The sequence below is a fragment of the Puma concolor genome, chromosome B2 (assembly GCF_028749965.1).
Source record: "Puma concolor isolate L17-30 chromosome B2, mPumCon1.1.hap2, whole genome shotgun sequence".
Lineage (NCBI taxonomy): Eukaryota > Metazoa > Chordata > Mammalia > Carnivora > Felidae > Puma > Puma concolor.
In genome coordinates this window covers 427021-445745 of record NC_141671.1, presented here as the reverse complement: position 1 = coordinate 445745, position 18725 = coordinate 427021, and the positions used below count along the sequence as shown (strand labels likewise).

General features: G+C 40.3%; 1 protein-coding gene and 1 pseudogene across 1 annotated transcript; one reads left to right on the top strand and one right to left on the bottom strand.

Annotated features, from left to right (window-relative positions):
- Window positions 1-279: 279 nt before the first annotated feature.
- OR5V1 (olfactory receptor family 5 subfamily V member 1) lies at window positions 280-17314 on the bottom strand (annotated as a pseudogene).
- Window positions 17315-17444: 130 nt separating this feature from the next.
- Window positions 17445-18380, top strand: LOC112853612 (olfactory receptor 1M1-like). Its single transcript, XM_025917168.2, has one exon. It carries the CDS (start codon window positions 17445-17447, stop codon window positions 18378-18380), a length of 936 nt encoding a protein of 311 aa, XP_025772953.1.
- Window positions 18381-18725: the final 345 nt, after the last annotated feature.

The window sequence follows — 18725 nt, the reverse complement described above, 5'->3', positions numbered from 1 at the left end:
ATGTACATGTGGAGACAAGCATTATATTTGTAGTTATATCCATGAGCTTCAAACTAACTTTTTAAACTATTTAGAAAAACTTTCAAACATACAGAAAAGACACGAGTGTTTCAAGAATAGGAAGGGGACAAAAAATATATAGTAACCCTTTACTTTGCCCCTTTGTTTAATCATTGAAACTAACTTTTAATTAGCAATGTTGGCAAGAAGCAATGAGATTGTATCACTAAGAAGCTAATTTTCTATTATTAATCATCACAGAAAAGTAAACACTACAGTTCAAGGGAAATGAGATTTGAAGGTTGCAACCTTTTCTCCCACCGCTTTCAAGGCCTTTCTGATGTCCTTATTCTTCAAAGTACAGATGACAGGATTTAACATGGGAGTGACAACACTGCAGAGGACAGAGACCAGCTGGTCTCTCTCCAGAGACCATGTTGAGACGGGCCACACGTATGTGAAGATGGCACTACCGTAGTACAGAAGGACAATGACCAGGTGCGAGGCACAGGTAGAAAATACCTTTTGCCTCTCCTCTGAGGAGCGGATCCTCAAGATAGCAGAGATAATATAGAAGTAGGAAAGGATGATACCCAAGAAAGGAGCCCACGCAATGAAGACCCCAATGGACAGCAATGCCAACTCATTGACGGAAGTGCCCCCACAAGACAACAGCAGCAAAGGGGAGATGTCACAGAAGAAATACTGAATCTGGTTGTTGCCACAGAAGGGCAGGTAGAAGGTCAGAAGTGTGCACTCCCTTGTTGAGGAACCCTCCAGTCCAGCATGAGGTGGCTAGCCAGCCATACAGGGCTCTGTTCATAATCACTGAGTACTGTAGAGGTTTGCAGATTGCAATGTAACGGTCATACGCCATGGCCCCAGGAGGAGACACTCTGATCCTACTAAGAAAATACATGCAAACAGTTGTGTCCCACATCCCCCATAGGACCTGCTCTTCTTCTCTGACAGGAGATGCACCATCATCTGGGGGACGTTGGTGGTGGTGTAGCAGATGTCAAGAAAGGCCAAATTCCTCAGAAAATGATACATGGGGGTGTGTACATGTGGATCAGCCACAGACACCAGGATAATGAAGATATTTCCTCCCAAAGTACAGATATAGGTCAGAAAGAAGACAGTGAAGAGTAAAAATTGCGAATCATTTAGGTTGGAGAATCCCAAGATAATGAATTTGAACAGAGTTTGGTTTTATCTTTCTTCCTCTTGAGAATGAGAAGCCTACAAATTGTGTTATTCCAATAGTACAAGAGTGAAATCTACAAAACAAGAAAATATAGCTTGATAGGTAAAACAATCATCTCTATCAGCATAAACACTGAGCATTTAGCATCCACAACAAATCACAGAGGCATGCAACAATCATCACCAGAAACCCCCATACTCAAAATTTCCTATGAGACATATCTCTTCAGGACATTAGGAACATCTTTACAGAAATAAGTAAATATTTAAAAGCCCACATGGGAAGAGGCAGGCCCCTTTCCTCACTCTCCACCATGTCCTGGAGATGGTTGGTGAATATCCATCAGACACTTTGTATGAGCTGTGGGGTCATTTGAGTCTCTTCCTGAGAAGCTTCCTTGTCCTTCTTATCCACTTAATCCTTCATGTCACTGAGTGCTAATTTTTTGTATATATCTTTCCAACATTTTCCTATGCATATACATTCAAAATAGAGATAAGATTATAGTTTTGTATCCTACACCATATTATGACATTCCTCCTGTCATTAACACTCTTCTACAATATGGTTTCTAATGGCCACATTTACATCCATCATATGGATGCACCAGACTTGCACAGAGCCAAACATTCATGACCCAAATAAATTAAGTATTATAATAATGATTGCAGCATATTATGACTCAGAGAGGAAATACGAAATAAAACATTGAGTAAAGTAAATAATGCTTGGTACAGGGTTGGTGCTCATAAAACCAAAATCCATTGGTCTTTCTCATTCCTAAATTTCTCCAGATCCATGAAAAGTTTGAATTACTCTGATTCAAGTGTTGGAATTTATAAGCATTCACACACAAAATAAAGGAGAATGTTAAACCTGGATTTCTTAGATGTAAGATAAAACTTTATTTACACTACATACTTAAAATTGTCAAAATAATAAACAGTAAAAAAACTGGGTAGGGTATTTGTTTTCAAGGAAACAAAGTAGTATATAAAATGATCATTGGTAATTCAAGGCCAAATAATAAATTTTATTTGGCTTTTTATTTGTAATTGTTTAGTTTTTTTTTTCCTAAGTTAACCAAACTATTTGCTTCCATAACACACACTATAAACAATTGAAGGCAGGAAGAACATCATAAGAAATATTGTTGAAATTGAGGTTCAGGGAGAGGAATCAATATGGCAGAGCAGCATGGAGACCTTGAGCTGCTCTTGTCCCTGAGACACAGCTATATCAGCACCAAACCATTTTGTACACCTAGGAAACTGATCTGAGGATTAACACAACAATCTACATAACTTGAGCCACAGAACTTGGCAGTTATGTGGTGTAGAGAGGTGAACTGGGGACAGAAAAGCCGTGGAAGGTAGGGAGCTTTTTTTGCAGAGAGAGGACAGAGAAAGAAAAAGGAAAGGGGAGAGTGTGGTGCATCAATCATGCAAGAAAAACACCCCCCTGAAAGAAGTTGGGGAGACATTGAGAGAAAGAGTGAAAACACTCATAGGGGACTGAACAAGAAATCTGTTCCCCAAAACCAGAGATAGGAAAGAAAAGAGAGGGTTTCAATACCACCAGGATTCTATAAACAATGGAATCTGAAGTTTCAGAGCTCAGTGCCTGGTGGTGCTCTGGTGAGGAAGCAGGGTGAATCCCCAGGAGCAGATAGCAGGGTCTTAAGGGTCTGTATGCCACAAGGGGAGAAGTGGTTCCCCTGCTTGGAGAGCATCTGGTAGAGGCCATATGGCCTCCCCACAGGCAAAGGTCCCAGTGGACCCCAGAGAATGGCCACATTTACTGGTATCAGGGCAAAGATACCAGAGTGTGGTGAAACCTGGTGCCAACTGTGTGTTGTGATTTGCCAAAATCTCTGAACCTCTGCTGCTGTGCAATCTCATGAACATTTTCTGGGGGGAGCCAGCACCAAGCCATTGCTCAGCGAGACCCTCCCCCAGAGACTAAGCACAGGTCTAAGCCACAGGCGTCTCTGAAGTGTGGAGTTTTGAAACAACCCCATCTGAGATAGAACTCTGGCAGGCAGCTTGGACATGGACAGGGTAGAGGCGAGGAGCGGATGGAGGCCTGAGACAAAGGAGGGGTGCTTGATCACAGGTGGGTGAGAGTTCGAAGTTCCTGTGACAGAGACTAAGGACCTGGGTGAAGCCATTACCACGTCTCCTACACACACACATGCACATACACACACATGCATGCCACACTGGCCACTCCAGTAAGCTAAGCAGTACCACATGGTGGAGAACGCAGCCATTATACCAAGTCCCACCCAACTGCACCCTCCAAGCACATCCCCTAGGAGACCAGCACAAGTCACTCCACCTGCCTAGGGTATGGACTACAGAGTGGCTCATAGTTTCAGTTCTGGAGGAAACTAGATGTAATTTCATTCAGGTTTCACTCTGTTTGCTGGTTTATATATTAGTTCACTTTCTTTGCTTCTGTTTATGCTGTTTCCTTTTTTCTTTCTTTTTTTCCTCTTGGTTGGATACAGAAAGAGAAAAATTTATTTTGATTTACTATTTTTTACTTTATTTTTAATTTTTTAAATTTTTTATTCTATTTCATTTTATCTTATTTTATTCAGTTATATATACTTTTTAAATTTTTAAATATTTGTTACCTTTTTTTCCCTTTCCCTTTTTTCTCTATTCTATCAAGCTTCTTTCAACAAGTGGAGTAAAACACACCTAGGATCTAGCTTTCTTTATTTAATTTTTTGGTTTTTTAAAATTCTTTTAATTTTTTTTAAATTTTTTTTCAACGTTTATTTATTTTTTTTGGGACAGAGAGAGACAGAGCATGAACGGGGGAGGGGCAGAGAGAGAGGGAGACACAGAATCGGAAACAGGCTCCAGGCTCTGAGCCATCAGCCCAGAGCCTGACGCAGGGCTCGAACTCACGGACCACGAGATTGTGACCTGGCTGAAGTCGGACGCTTAACCGACTGCGCCACCCAGGCGCCCCAAAATTCTTTTAATTTTTATTTTTTCTTTTATTGATTTCTTATTTCCCCAAAATGTCAAAATGAAGCAATTCACCCCAAAAGAAAGAACAGAAAGAAATGGGAGCCAGAGAATTCATCAACACAGATATAAGCAAGATGTCTGATGTAGAATTAAACCAAAATTATAAGAATACTAGCCGAGCTTGACAAAAGCATAGAAAATAGCAGAGAATCCCTACTACAGAGTTAAAAGAAGTAAAATCCCACTAGGCCAAAATTAAAAATGCTATAACTGGGATGCAATCTCAAATGGATGCTATGACAGCAAGGGTGGACAAAGCAGAGAAGTGAATCAGCGATATAAAAGATAAAGTTATGGAGAACAATGAATCAGAAAAAAAATGTGAAACAAAGGCCAAAGATCACTATACAAGACTTAGAGCACTAAGTGGCTTATTAAAAAGGAATAACATCTGAATCATAGGAGTCCCAGAAGATGAAGAGAGAGAAAGAGGGGCAGAAGGTTTACATGAGCAAATTATAGCTGAAAACTTTCCTAATCTGAGGAAGGATGCAGACATCAAAATCGAGGAAGCACAGAGAACTCCCATTAGATTCAACAAAAAGACCATCACTAAGTATATCATAGTCAAATTCACAAATTACAAATACACACACACACACACACACACACACACACACACACACAGAAAGAATCATGAAAGCAGCAAGAGTAAAAAAGTCCTTAACCTGCAAGGGAAGACAGAATAGGTTCACAGCAGACCTATCCACAGAAACTTGGCAGGCCAGAAAGGAGTGGCAGGATATACTCAACATGCTGAATCAGAAAAATGTTATCCAGCAAGGCTATCATTCAGAATAGAAGGAGAGGTAAAGAGTTTCCCAAACAAACAAAAACCAAAGGAGTTCGTGACCACTAAACCAGCCCTGCAAGAAACTTTAAGGGGGATTCTTTGAGTGGAGAAAAGGCAAAACAAAATAAAAAAGACAAAAACCAACAAAAACTAAAAAGAACCAGAAACACCAAGTCTACAGGCAACACAATGGCACTAAATTCATCTTTCAGTATTCATTCTAAATTTAAAAGTTTTTAATATTTTTTATTATTTATTTTTGAAAGAGGTAGGGAATGTGACTGGGGGAAAGACAGAGAGCCTCCGAAGGAGACTTCAAGCTCTGAGATATCAGCATAGAACCTGATGTGGGGATCAAACATATGAGCTGTGAGATCATGAGCTGAGCCAAAGTCTAACACTTAATCAACTGAGCCATCCAGGGGCCCCTTTCAGGACTCACTCTGAATGTAAATGGACTAAGTGCTCCAAACAAAAGACACAGGGTATCAGAATTATTAAGAAAACAAGACCTATTATATGCTGCCTACAAGAGACTCATTTTAGATTTAAAGACACCTGCAGATTGAAAATAAAGGGATGGAGAACCATCTATCACACTAATGGTCATCAGAAGAAAGCTAGAGTAGCCATACTTATATCAGACAAACTAGATTTTAAAACAAAGTCTGTAAAAAGAGACGGAGAAAGCATTGTATCATAATTAAAGGGTCTACCAAAAGAAGATCTAATTGTGAATATTTATGCTCCCAATGTGGAGGAACCCAAATATAAAAATCAGTTAATCACAAACATAAAGAAACTCATTGACAATAATACCATAATAGTAGGGAATTTCAACACCCCACTTACAACAATGGACAGATAATCTAAACAGCAAATCAACAAGGAACAATGGCTTTTATACAGGATGGACTTAACAGATATACTCAGAACAGTTCATCCTAAAGCAGCAGAATACACATTTTTCTCAAGTACACATGGAATATTCTCCAGAATAGCTCACATAATGGGTCACAAATCAGTGTTCAGCAAGTACAAAAAGATAGACATCATACCATGCATACTTTCAGACCACAACATTATGAAACTCAAAATCAACCACAAGAAAAAATTTAGAAAGACCATGAATACTTGGCGATTAAAGAATATCCTACTAAAGAATGATGGGTTAGCCAAGGAATTAAAGAGGAAATTAAAAACTCCATGGAAAAAAAATAAATGAAAACACGACAGTCCAAAACCTCTGAGATGCAGCAAACGCAGTCATAAGAGGGAAGTATATAGCAATCCAGGCATTCCTAAAAAAGGAAGAAAGGTCTCGGATATAGAACCTAACCTTACACCTAAAGGAGCTGGAAAAAGAACAGCAAATACAACCCAAAACCAGCAGAAGGGAAATAATAAAGATTATAGCAGAAATCAATGATATCAAAAAAAATAAATGAAACAACAAAACAAAACAAAACAAAACAAAACAAAAAACAGTAGAACAGATCAATGAAACCAGGAGCTGGTTCTTTAAAAGAATTATCAAAATGATAACCCCCTTGCCAGAATGATCAAAAAGAAAAAGGAAAGGACCCAAATAAATAAAATCAAGAAAGAAAGAAAGAGGAGAGATCACAACCAACACAGCAGAAATAAAAACAGTAATAAGAGAATATTATGAGCAACTAAATGCCAACAATTTGGGCAATCTGGAAGAAATGGACAAATTTCTCGAAACATATAAACTACCAAAACTGAAACAAGAAGAAACAGAAAATTTGAACACACCCATACCAGTAAAGAAATTCAATCAGTAATCAAAAATCTCCAAACAATAGTCCAGGGCCACATGGCTGCCCAGGGGAATTCTACCAGATGTTTAAAGAAGAATTAATACCTATAGTTTTGAAGCTGTTTCAAAAATTATAAATGGAAGGAAAACTTCCAAATTCTATGAAGCCAGCATTACCTTGAATCCAAAATCAGACAAAGACACCACTAAAAAGATAATTACAGACCAATGTCCCTGATAAAAATCAATGCAAAAATCCTCAACAAGATATTAGCAAACTGGATCCAACAATACTTAAAAGAATTATTCACCACAATAAAGCCAGATTTATTTCTTGGATGCAAGGTGGGTTCAATATTTATAAATCAATCAATGTGTTACATAACATTAATACAAGTAAAGATAAAAACCACATGATCCTCTCAATAGATGCAGAAAAAGCACTTAACAAAATACAGCATCCTCGTGTGATAAAAACCCTCAAGAAAGTAGGAATAAAAGGAACATACCTCAATATCATAAAGGCCATATATGAAAGACCCATAGTTAATATCATTGTCAATGTGGAAAAACTGAGAGCCTTCCCCATATGGTCAGGAACATGACAGGGATGTCCACATTCATCACTATGATTCAACATTGTGTTGTAAGTCCTAGCCTCTGCAACCAGACAACAAAAAGAAATAAAAGGCATCCAAATTGGCAAGGAGGAATTTGAACCTTCACTCTTCGCAAATGACATGATACTCTATGTGGAAAACCCAAAAAACTCCACCAAAAAACTGGAGAAATGACATGAATTCATCAAAGTTGCAGCATATAGAATCCACATACAGAAATTGGTTACATTTCTATACACCATTAATGAAGCAGCAGAAAGAGAAATCAAGGAATTTATCCCATTTAAAATTGTACCCAAAACCATAAAATATCTAGGAATAAACCTAACCAAAGAGGTGAAAAATCTATACACTGAAAACTACAGAAAGCTTATGAAATAAATTGAAGAAGACACCAAGAAATGGAAAAACATTCCATGCTCATGGATTGAAAGAACAAATATTGTTAAAATGTCGATACTACCCAAAGCAATCTACACATTCAATGCAATCCCAATCAAAATAACACCTGCATTCTTCATAGAACAAACAATCCTAAAATTTGTATCAAACCAGAAATTACCTTGAATAGTCAAAGTAATGTTGAAAAAGAAAACCAAAGCTGGAGGCATCACACTATTCCAAACTTTGACCTGTATTACAAAGCTATAGTTTTCAAGACGGTATGGTACTGGCACAAAAACAGATCAGATCAATGGAACAGGATAGAAAACCCGGAAATGGACCCACAAACATATGGCCAACTAATCTTTGACAAAGCAGGAAAGAATATACAATGAAAAAAAAGTTTCTTTAGCAAATGATGCTGGGAAAACTGGACAGCAACATGCAGAATGAAGCTGGACCACTTTCTTACACCATACACAAAAATAAACTCAAAATGGATGAAAGACCTAAACATAAGACAGGAAACCATCCATATTCTGGAGGAGAAAACAGACAACAACCTCTTTGACCTCAGCCACAGCAACTTCTTACTTCACATGTTTCTGGAGGCAAGGGAAACAAAAGCAAAAATGAACTATTGGGACCTCATCAAGAAAAACAGTTCTGCACTGTGAAGGAAACAATTAGCAATACTAAAAGGCAGCAACCAACAGAATGGGAGAAGATATTTGCAAATGACATATCAGATAAAGGGTTAGTATCCAAAACCTATAAAGAACTTAGCAAACTCCACACCCCCAAAAAAACAAATAATCCAGTGAAGAAATGGGCAGAAGACATGAACAGACACTTTTCCAAAGAAGACATCCAGATTTTTTTTTTAAATTTTTTTTTCAACGTTTATTTATTTTTGGGACAGAGAGAGACAGAGCATGAACGGGGGAGGGGCAGAGAGAGAGGGAGACACAGAATCGGAAACAGGCTCCAGGCTCTGAGCCATCAGCCCAGAGCCTGACGCGGGGCTCGAACTCCCGGACCGCGAGATCGTGACCTGGCTGAAGTCGGACGCTCAACCGACTGCGCCACCCAGGCGCCCCAGAAGACATCCAGATTGCTAACAGACACATGAAAAGACATTCATCATCACTCATCATCAGGGAAATACAAATCAAAACCACAATGAGATACCACCTCACACCTGTCAGAATGGCTAAAATTAACAATTCAGGAAACGACCGATATTGGTGAGGATGCAGAGAAAGGGGACCCCCCCCCTTGCACTGCTGGTGGTAATGCAAACTGGTGTAGCCAGTCGGGAAAACAGTATGGAGGTTCCTCAAAAAACTAAAAATAGAACTACCCGATGACTCAGCAATTGCACTACTAGGTGTTTATCCAAAGGATACAAAAATGCTGATTCTAAGGGGCACATGTACCCTAATGTTTATAGCAGTGCTATCAACAGTAGCCAAAGTATCATGGGGCTCTGTGCTGACATTGTGGAGCCTGCTTGGGATCTTTTATGTCTTCCTCTCTCTCTGCCCCTCCTCTACTCATGCTGCCTCTCTCTTTCTCTCTCTCTCTCTCTTTCTCTCTCTCTCTCTCTCTCACAAAATAAATAAGTAAAACTTAAAAACAATAAGAAATTTACATAATGTGTCCAGATACACGGTAAATAAACAAATATCAAGAGCCTTTTAATATATCAGAAATTAGTCGGGAAATAGGATTTTTAAAATAACCCTTTGACAATAGCAACCACATATAAAATATACCCTAAAATAATGTCATAAAAATGTGTCTGGCCTACATATGCCATACATGACAAACTTTGACCAAAATGACAAAAGTTTATCAAAGAAGGCTTGAATAAATGAAGAAATACATCCTCTTTGTGGATGGAAAGTCTTAATTATATAGAAATGCCAGTTGTACCCCCATATTAATAAATACATTTCACACAGACACACACACACACACAGAGACAATAACCAAAGAATGGGAAAAGTCCAAATGTCCATCTACTGATGAATGGACAAAGAAGATGTGATATATATACACAGTGGACTATTACTCGGTGATGAAAAAGAATGAAATCTTGCCATTTGGAAGAATGTAGGTGGAACTAGAGTATATTATGCTAAGCAAAATAAGTCAGTCAGATAAATACAAATATCATGATTTCATTCACATGTGTAATTTAAGAAACAAACAATATAAACATAGGGGAAGGTGAGCAAAAATAAGATAAAAACAGAGAGGGAAGCAAACCATAAAAGACTCTTAGAGAACAAATTGAGGGTTGCTGGAGGGGAGGTGGCAGGGGATGGGCTAAATGGGTGATGGGCATTAGGGAGGCCATCTGTTGGGATGAGCACTGGGTGTTATATGTAAGTGATGAATCACTAAATTCTATCCCTGAAATATTATTACACTACATGGTTAACATAACTTGGATTTAAATTTAAAAAAGAAATTTGAGGGGCGCCTGGGTGGCGCAGTCGGTTAAGCGTCCGACTTCAGCCAGGTCACGATCTCGCGGTCTGTGAGTTCGAGCCCCGCGTCGGGCTCTGGGCTGATGGCTCAGAGCCTGGAGCCTGTTTCCGATTCTGTGTCTCCCTCTCTCTCTGCCCCTCCCCCGTTCATGCTCTGTCTCTCTCTGTCCCAAAAATAAATAAACGTTGAAAAAAAAAAATTTTTAAAAAGAAATTTGAAAAAACAAATTAATATTAGGTCTGATAGTCTTGTGTTTTAAAATTACGGGACAATAAAAAACACAATGAATCAATATGAATTATTTTATTTCTACTTAACTTCATGGATGCCATGCATTGTTTAAGTGTTATGAAAAATAAGCTTTTTATAAAGGAAATCTCTCATGAGTTAATCTACAGGGGACAGTGCTTGGCTGAATTCCATCTCATTGGAGAACTGAATGGACAATAAAGAAACAGCAATCCCAAAGCTCTGGCCCAGAGCTAAGGAAAGATAAAAACTGGTTTCCAGAATTTCTATCAGTATGAAAATAACATATCTCATCTGAATTCATTTACACAACAAATTTTCCTTTGCATCATCTGAATGTTCTGTCCTGTATACAAACAAGAAACTACCATCTTGAAAGAATCCCATTGTGAGAAGTCGTTTGGTGGTAATCACTAATCAGTGATTTCTCTAGGACAAACAGCACTGCACTCATCACCTGAAAAAAAACAAAGGAGGCAGAAATCCTAGCGAACCTTGTCTCTACACTTCCACATGGTGTGCTCCCTCCACCCCTTCCCACACTGAACTGTATGTGCTAACCTGTGGCTGTGTGTGCAGTCGGCCAGCATTTAGAATGCTGGGCATCATGCTTGGTGCTGGAAATCAACAACATACCTGGACCAGCTTTCGTGGACCACCTTTCACGAGCAGAATCTGTACTTCCAGTTTAGAAGGAGGTTTAAAAATCCTTTAGTCTGGCCACTGGAATACCCTGCACAATTATTTTCTAGGTGATAATCCAGCCTAAGATTGAGCTCTGCATGGATGGAGCACACCTAGTGCTAGAAAGGGTGTGGGTCACTGGCTTTAATCTCCATCGCTGGCAGGACAGCTGAGCTCAGGCACCTCCAGCTCCTAGCTGTGTGAACACTAACAAGTTATAACCTTCTCCTCCTGAGGAAAAATAACAATACCTTCCTCAAAATAAAATTGTGAGCATTGAGTGAAGTGATGCATTGAGCCCCTAAGGAAGTGTAGAGTACATCATTATAACAAGAAATTGTAGACATTACTATTTCTGTTGTTATGTCACGTATTTGGTCCTAGGTCTGCCCTTGGAAACCACAGGTAAAGTTTGCTCCCTCTTCTATATAAAAGACTTGACTGCGTGAAACAGTGACTCTCCAGACTACACTGGTACATTTCACTTCTTTGATTTTCATATAATATGGACTTGATAACAGTCATTTAGGTGCTAGCAAGTCAGTGTGCCCTACCATCCAGTAGGATTTTGTCCTTTCACTGTCATGGACTGAGAGACTTCTCTTGTTAAAAGAACTCAGAAATAGCACTGCTAGGAATTTATCCAAGGGACACAGGAGTACTGATGCATAGGGGCACTTGTACCCCAATGTTCATAGCAGCACTCTCAACAATAGCCAAATTATGGAAAGAGCCTAAATGTCCATCAACTGATGAATGGATAAAGAAATTGTGGTTTATATACACAATGGAGTACTACGTGGCAATGAGAAAGAATGAAATATGGCCTTTTGTAGCAACGTGGATGGAACTGGAGAGTGTGATGCTAAGTGAAATAAGCCATACAGAGAAAGACAGATACCATATGGTTTCACTCTTATGTGGATCCTGAGAGACTTAACAGGAACCCATGGGGGAGGGGAAGGGGAAAAAAAAAAAAAAAGAGGTTAGAGTGGGAGAGAGCCAAAGCATAAGAGACTGTTGAGAACTGAGAACAAACTAAGGGTTGATGGGGGGTGGGAGGGAGGAGAGGGTGGGTGATGGGTATTGAGGAGCGCACCTTTTGGGATGAGCTCTGGGTGTTGTATGGAAACCAATTTGACAATAAATTTCATATATAAATAAAAAAAATCATCAAATTACTAGGGAAAAAAAAAAAGAACTCAGAAAATCAGCATCACAGATGAAACAAACACCTCTCCTGCAGTGATCAAATTAGCTGCTAAAGGAAGCTTCACAGTTTACGTGTGCTTGGGCTGCCCCTACCCCAAGCGAGGACACAACCTTGTCTGCCTCCCTAAAATAGAGCTCCATGAAATCCTTAATTTCTTATCTTCCCAACTGTTGCCTACAGTTTTCCAAAAGCTATAGTTGAAGAAGATCATAAATCTATGAGTTAAGAGAAAAGAAGGGAAGCAGTAGGAAGGGGAACAAGGAGAAGAAAACCAATACTTGTCTGCAGTAGAGCAGAAAGTACAGGAGTAGATGTCAAAACTCAAATCCCTGACCCCTATATGACACTGCTTTTCCTTTGCCTTCAGAATTTATGTTCAAGAAAATCCTGCTGAGGTTCCTTGAATTAATTTTATTAATATAGTAGGATTTCCCCCCCCACATTTCTCTTTTAATTTAAACTCTTAGCTTATTCCCTATGGTTTCATTTCTTAGACTGAAATTTTGTCTTCCATGATCTGTATTCATGCAGATTGATGGCTGTTTTTCAGATAAAGTGACAAGGAAGTTTCATGTAAGTAGGAGGCCTTTGTGATAGCTGTCATCACAATTCAACTCATAAGCACTAGTGAGGAGCTGAACTCCCCTGCATCCCACTCTGAGAACCAGATTTCGCAGTTTAGGCAAAATTATGCATTTCATTTATTTAGAATAAGAACTTTCATAATAATATAGATCTAAGATATGTAAGCTATTACTTGATAGACATGAATCTGTCCATATTGGTTCATTGACACTGACTGACAATGAGATCAATGGGAAAAGCAAAGGCCTGAAGTGTCATCAGTTCAATATTTTATAGCGTCCCTACCATGTGCTGTGCACTATCCTGTGTGCTGGGGAGACATTAGCAAACAAAAAGCAAGCATCTCTACTCCCATACAGTTTACATTATGGGGAGAGGAGATAGATAATGAATAAATAAATTATATAGTATGTTAGAAAGTAGACTAGGATCAGGAAAACTGGCAATGTTGGATGTAGTTTATTGCATAAACTAGGGCCACCAGAATAAGTCTCATTGAAAAATGACATTAAGCAAAGACATGAAGGAAATGAAGGGTTGGGGAGAAATGGACTGTGTTCAAGGTAAGGAAGCAGGGGGAGCAATGCAGCTAAAGAAGGAGAATGGCTGGTGGAATTCAGTCCTAACAAGGAGGTTGGTCGAGCTATTTCAGAGCTAGTGGAGAAGAATGTAGGAGGAGAGGATGTATCAGGGAGTTAATAGGAGTACAAATCATACTGGATCTCCCATGCCGTTGTAAAAACTTTGGCTTTTTCTTCAGAAAATACTTTCAGATTTCCCACTAATAAGTATCTCTGGGAATAAGTCTCTGAGGTCAAGAAAGCTTCCTTCTTCAGCCCAGCCACTTGTAGTCCCAAGAGAAATGCAGATTAATAATGTTCATTTCCCAAGCTGTATCTTCTCTACCTTCAGACACAGTATCACCAATGCAGTCAAAGGGTCTGGATCCTCTAGAATGTCATACTTTCTCAGTAAGAGCATTGGGGAGAATACATATTTTTAAGGGCAACACTCATGGGGTGGAGATGAGGGAATCTAGGTGGTAAATGTGGAAGGTAGCACCTGACAGAGTAAGGGGCTCAGATTTCAGAGAGGAACATAGTGGATGGAAACTCTGTCCCTGGGTCCAGATCTGTACTTGTTTCCAAAGAAGTATGTCAATCAGTCCCATTGTAAGAAATACCTTATGTGGTAAAGCTACCAACAGACATTCATAAGGACATATCTGGCAGGAAGTTAAATAGATGAGTCTAGAGGGTTGAAAAGATGGTGGAATTGAAAACACAATTTAGGAGCTATGTTTTTATAGATATTTAAAGCCTGGAACTGTAAGAAAGTGGCCAGAAGAGGCCCAAAAGTGAATAAGGAAACAGAGGAGGAGTCAACCAAGGAAGCTAAGAGAGAGTTCATCAGTGATAGCAATGGGAGAGTGTGGCAGGTCCTGGGAGCAAGGGGAAGAATGCGTTTGGAGTATGAAAAGAGGAATCAACCATTCTAAATCTTGCTGAGAGGTCAAGTAACTTAAGGACTGAGGACTGAATGTTGGTATAGATGAGAGTATTTTCAGTGGCATGATTAGGGCAAAAGCATGATTGACATTTCAAAAGAGCATGGACCATAATGGACAGTGAGTGATGGAGGCAATTAACTTTTTGAAGGATTTGCCATAAAGCATGGAAAAGTAGAGGAATAGTTGCAGAAGGCTGTGGGGACAGGTTAGTTTATTAGGGATATCATCCATCTGAGGCTAAGGTTTTAGAAGGCTGAGACCTCACAATTTTAGATAGTTAGGATCTTACATATTTTAGATGCCCAAATATTATTCAGATAACCCAAGATGAACTGGGATATCTGAGATTCAACATGAACTATATATTTTCCAGAAGAATTACTCAAAGTGGCTATAGTAGCACTGAGATTATTCAAGCAAAATCATCAAGAAGATCCAACCTGGGGAAAGATATGGAAACATTGAGAGGTATGGCCATATCTGGACAAAAGATGTGCTGTTTGTAACAGAAAAAAGAGTAAGGGAAGACTTAATCTTGTAAGAGAAGGACATCTTCCAGTTTTCATTTTTTTAAAAAGAGTTGAAAAAAATAGAAAAACTCATATAAGTATGGAGAATAGGATGCCCCACATTTTGAATTCAATTCAGCAGTCAGGGTCAGCATTGCCTGAGGTTTGAGTGAGACAGAAATGAAAATTCTCATGTTTCACTCCAAAACTAGACAGTCTCTGGGGTGGAGCCCAGAAACCTGTGACTTACCTGGCTCTCCAGGTGACACTTAACCATGTGAAAGTTTCAGAAACTCAAGTCTCAAGTACATAAAAAATGCTCTACATAAAGAGGGAAAAGATTTGTCCCTTTACACTAGACCACTCATCTATCAGAATACTTTACGATTAGTAGAAACAAGGAGGTAATTAGCACATACACGGAAAATGAAAAGGACACTGTAGCAAACACTTAGAGAGCAGTCATGAAGCAATAATCTTGAGACAGACCATGCACTCAGATGTGGGTTGGTGCTATACAGAACTACTAAAAAGAAAACATCATTTCTACTCCCAAGGTATTTACAATTGGTAAGAGAAAATATGTCATAAAAAGTAGAAAACACCTTAAGACAATATCCACTTAAAGGCTAGATCATCCTGTTTATATATTTCAGAAGATATAAAATAATGAGTGTGAGAATACTTGAGAAATGTGGTGGTGAAGGCAGTATATTTTCCACTGAGACCTGGAGATATTTGGACAAGAAGGAAAGACATCAGGAGAGAAAAGGCCTCGGGCTTTAGGTCAAGGAAAGGACATGTAAGAAGGCAGAAGTGACCATGAGGTGGGCAGCCCAGGAAAGAGGGCACCGGGTGCTGGTGAGCAGTGGGAGCCCTGTTTTATAGGTGGGAGGGTCCTGCTGTGGAAGTTCTTGATAAGCAGGCACAGATGGACAGATGTGATGCAGTAGGAAATAAGGTGTTAGAGGAGCCTGAGCATGGCAGGGCCAGGCCCAGTGCAGATGCTTTCAGCATGAATCACAGCAATCAGAGGGGGGGGGCAAGGTGCTGATGGAATAAGCTGTTGATGGAATAAGCTGGGAGTGAGCTGACAGAAGTCCATAGAAGGTAACTGTGAAGATGGGGAAGACAGAAAGGAGCAAGACTTTGTAAGAAAATAAGTGTCAGAGCCCTTGGTCTGGATTTGCAGGATGAAGGAAGCAGATGCATCAATGTTTTCAGCCCACATCCTAGGAGGATACTGGAAGAAAGAACTTTTATTCACAAAGTGTTGACATGGAAGGGAACCACTTGGGAAGGACAGCATATTGCCCTCTCTGGCCTTCACTCTCCAATAATTAATATACTTGTTCACTTTGAGGCAAACTCAGCCTTTCGTATGACAAACACTGGGCATTCAACAGAGAAGACAACTAGATGCGGTCTCTGCCACAAGGCACCGTCTGGTCTTAAGATGACTCCACCATCAACTAAATACCTTCAATAAATATTTACACAAGATGAATGTGATCACACCTCCTACATCACAACTGTAGTGAATTCTACAAAGATGCTATCACGGGAAACAAAAGGTAGGTTTGGTTTAATCAAAGAAGCAAAGGAAATCTCCCAAAGAAAGTTACCAACCGCTTTGAGGTAGGGAGATGAGCACAGGGACTCAGGGAAGGGAGGCCACGCAGCTGGGGTGGCAGGGAGCAGAAAATGAGTGATTCAAGGTGAAGTTGGTGAGATGCCACAAGCTCAATAAAAACTGAGCTCTGGAGGACATGGTCGGGATTTCTGAAGTTTCCTAATACCACTGTCCTCCAGATACTTATTTGTAAACAAGGAAGTGATATAATCAGATTTTCTTTTTTGACAAGATCACTCTGGCTGCGGTGTGGAGAACACACTGATGGGGCAAGGGTGGGCACATTAAGCTCTTTAGAGGCTCACTGTGCTTCAGTCACGACTGCGTAGATGGGCAGGAGCATTTACTGAGCTCCCACTGTGTGCGAAGCCCTAAACTAAGAGATGTAGCCTCTGCCTTCAAAGACGCATGCTTTTATGATACAGATTCACAAACAAGTATTTCTACCATCCCACAATACCAAGTTTCTCTTTTACATGCAAAGCACTCCAGGAGGCCTCGCCGTTCCCTGCCTTCTCTCATCTCTGTGTCTCACACTGTGACCCTTTTTGACGTCCAGCTCTTGTACCTCCCATTGCTGTTCTAGGTTTTCACTCATTCTCCATATCGATTGCTCAGGGGAACCCACTGGCAAGAGACAGGGTCCAGCGTTCTGTCTTCCTCGGCTCCCGATAGTGAGCAACTCCCCCTCATGATGGCCCCTCTCTTACAGCACGCCAGGACCTAGAATGAACTGCAGCAGGACCCCGGACTTTGTCCTGGCAGGGCTGTCCAGGGGCCCAGGGAACAGGCCAGTCCTCTTCGGTGTCTTCCTAGTACTCTACCTGGTAAGCCTCTTAGGAAACGCGCTCCTTCTGCTGGCCATCGGAGCTGACGTGCGCCTCCACACTCCCATGTACTTCTTCCTCAGCCAGCTCTCCCTGGTGGATCTCTGCTTCACTTCCACCACAGCCCCCAAAATGCTTGAGGATCTACGGACCAGCCACGGATCCATCTCTTTCTCTGGATGTCTGTCCCAATTATATTTCTTTGCTGTTTTTGCCGATATGGACAACCTGCTTTTGACTGCCATGGCTATCGACCGCTATGCTTCCATCTGCCATCCTCTGCACTACCCACTGCTAATGACACCTTGTAGATGTGGGCTGCTGGTGGGTGGGTTGTGGGGGGTGGCCCATTTTGTCTCTCTGGTGCACATCTTGTTTCTATCCCAGTTGTATTTCTATACTAACCAAGAGATTCCCCACTTTTTCTGTGATTTTGGTCCACTTTTTCGTCTTTCTTGCTCAGATACCCACCCTAATGAGATCCTAATGATGCTTCTGACTGGGTTGTTAGGAATCGGCCCTCTCCTCTGCATCATAAGCTCTTATACCCATATCTTCCAGGCTGTGGCTAGGGTTCCATCGGCACAGGGGAAAAAGAAAGCCCTGGCCACATGCAGCTCCCACCTCTCCATGGTCATCCTCTTCTACAGCACAGTCTTTGCCACCTACCTGAAGCCACCATCAACCTCTCGCTCTGTGGGGGCGCTGGCTGCTGCTGTCATGTATACCCTGGTAACTCCCACTCTCAACCCTTTCATTTATAGTCTGAGAAACAAGGATGTGAAGAGTTCACTGAAAAGGGTTCTGGGCATAGAGGGTTCATGGGATTATGACTAATCCCCATAAACAAGCACTTTGGAGAAAATCACTCTCCATATCATATTTACAAAGCAAGTCAGTTAACACTAAGGCTGGAATAGAGCATTACTTAGTCTATGGGAAATAACACTGAACTAGAAGTAAAGAGAACTAAAATCTAGTCCCACCCCAGGGCGGGGGGTGGGGAGGTTGTTTGCTTCTTTCTTTCTCTAGATAGATAGATATAATGGTAAGGATCTTCATTATTAATCTGTTGATAGAAATGGCAATGATAAAAAAAAATGGCAGTAGGGATGGCAAAAGATGATCAATTTTTGATAGTATTAGTGTTAGAAAGCAATTTAAAGAACAGTTAATCCAAGA

Coding starts and splice junctions, on each gene's coding strand:
- LOC112853612 (XM_025917168.2), top strand. CDS start 17,445: ATGAACTGCAGCAGGACCCCGGACTTTGTCCTGGCAGGGCTGTCCAGG.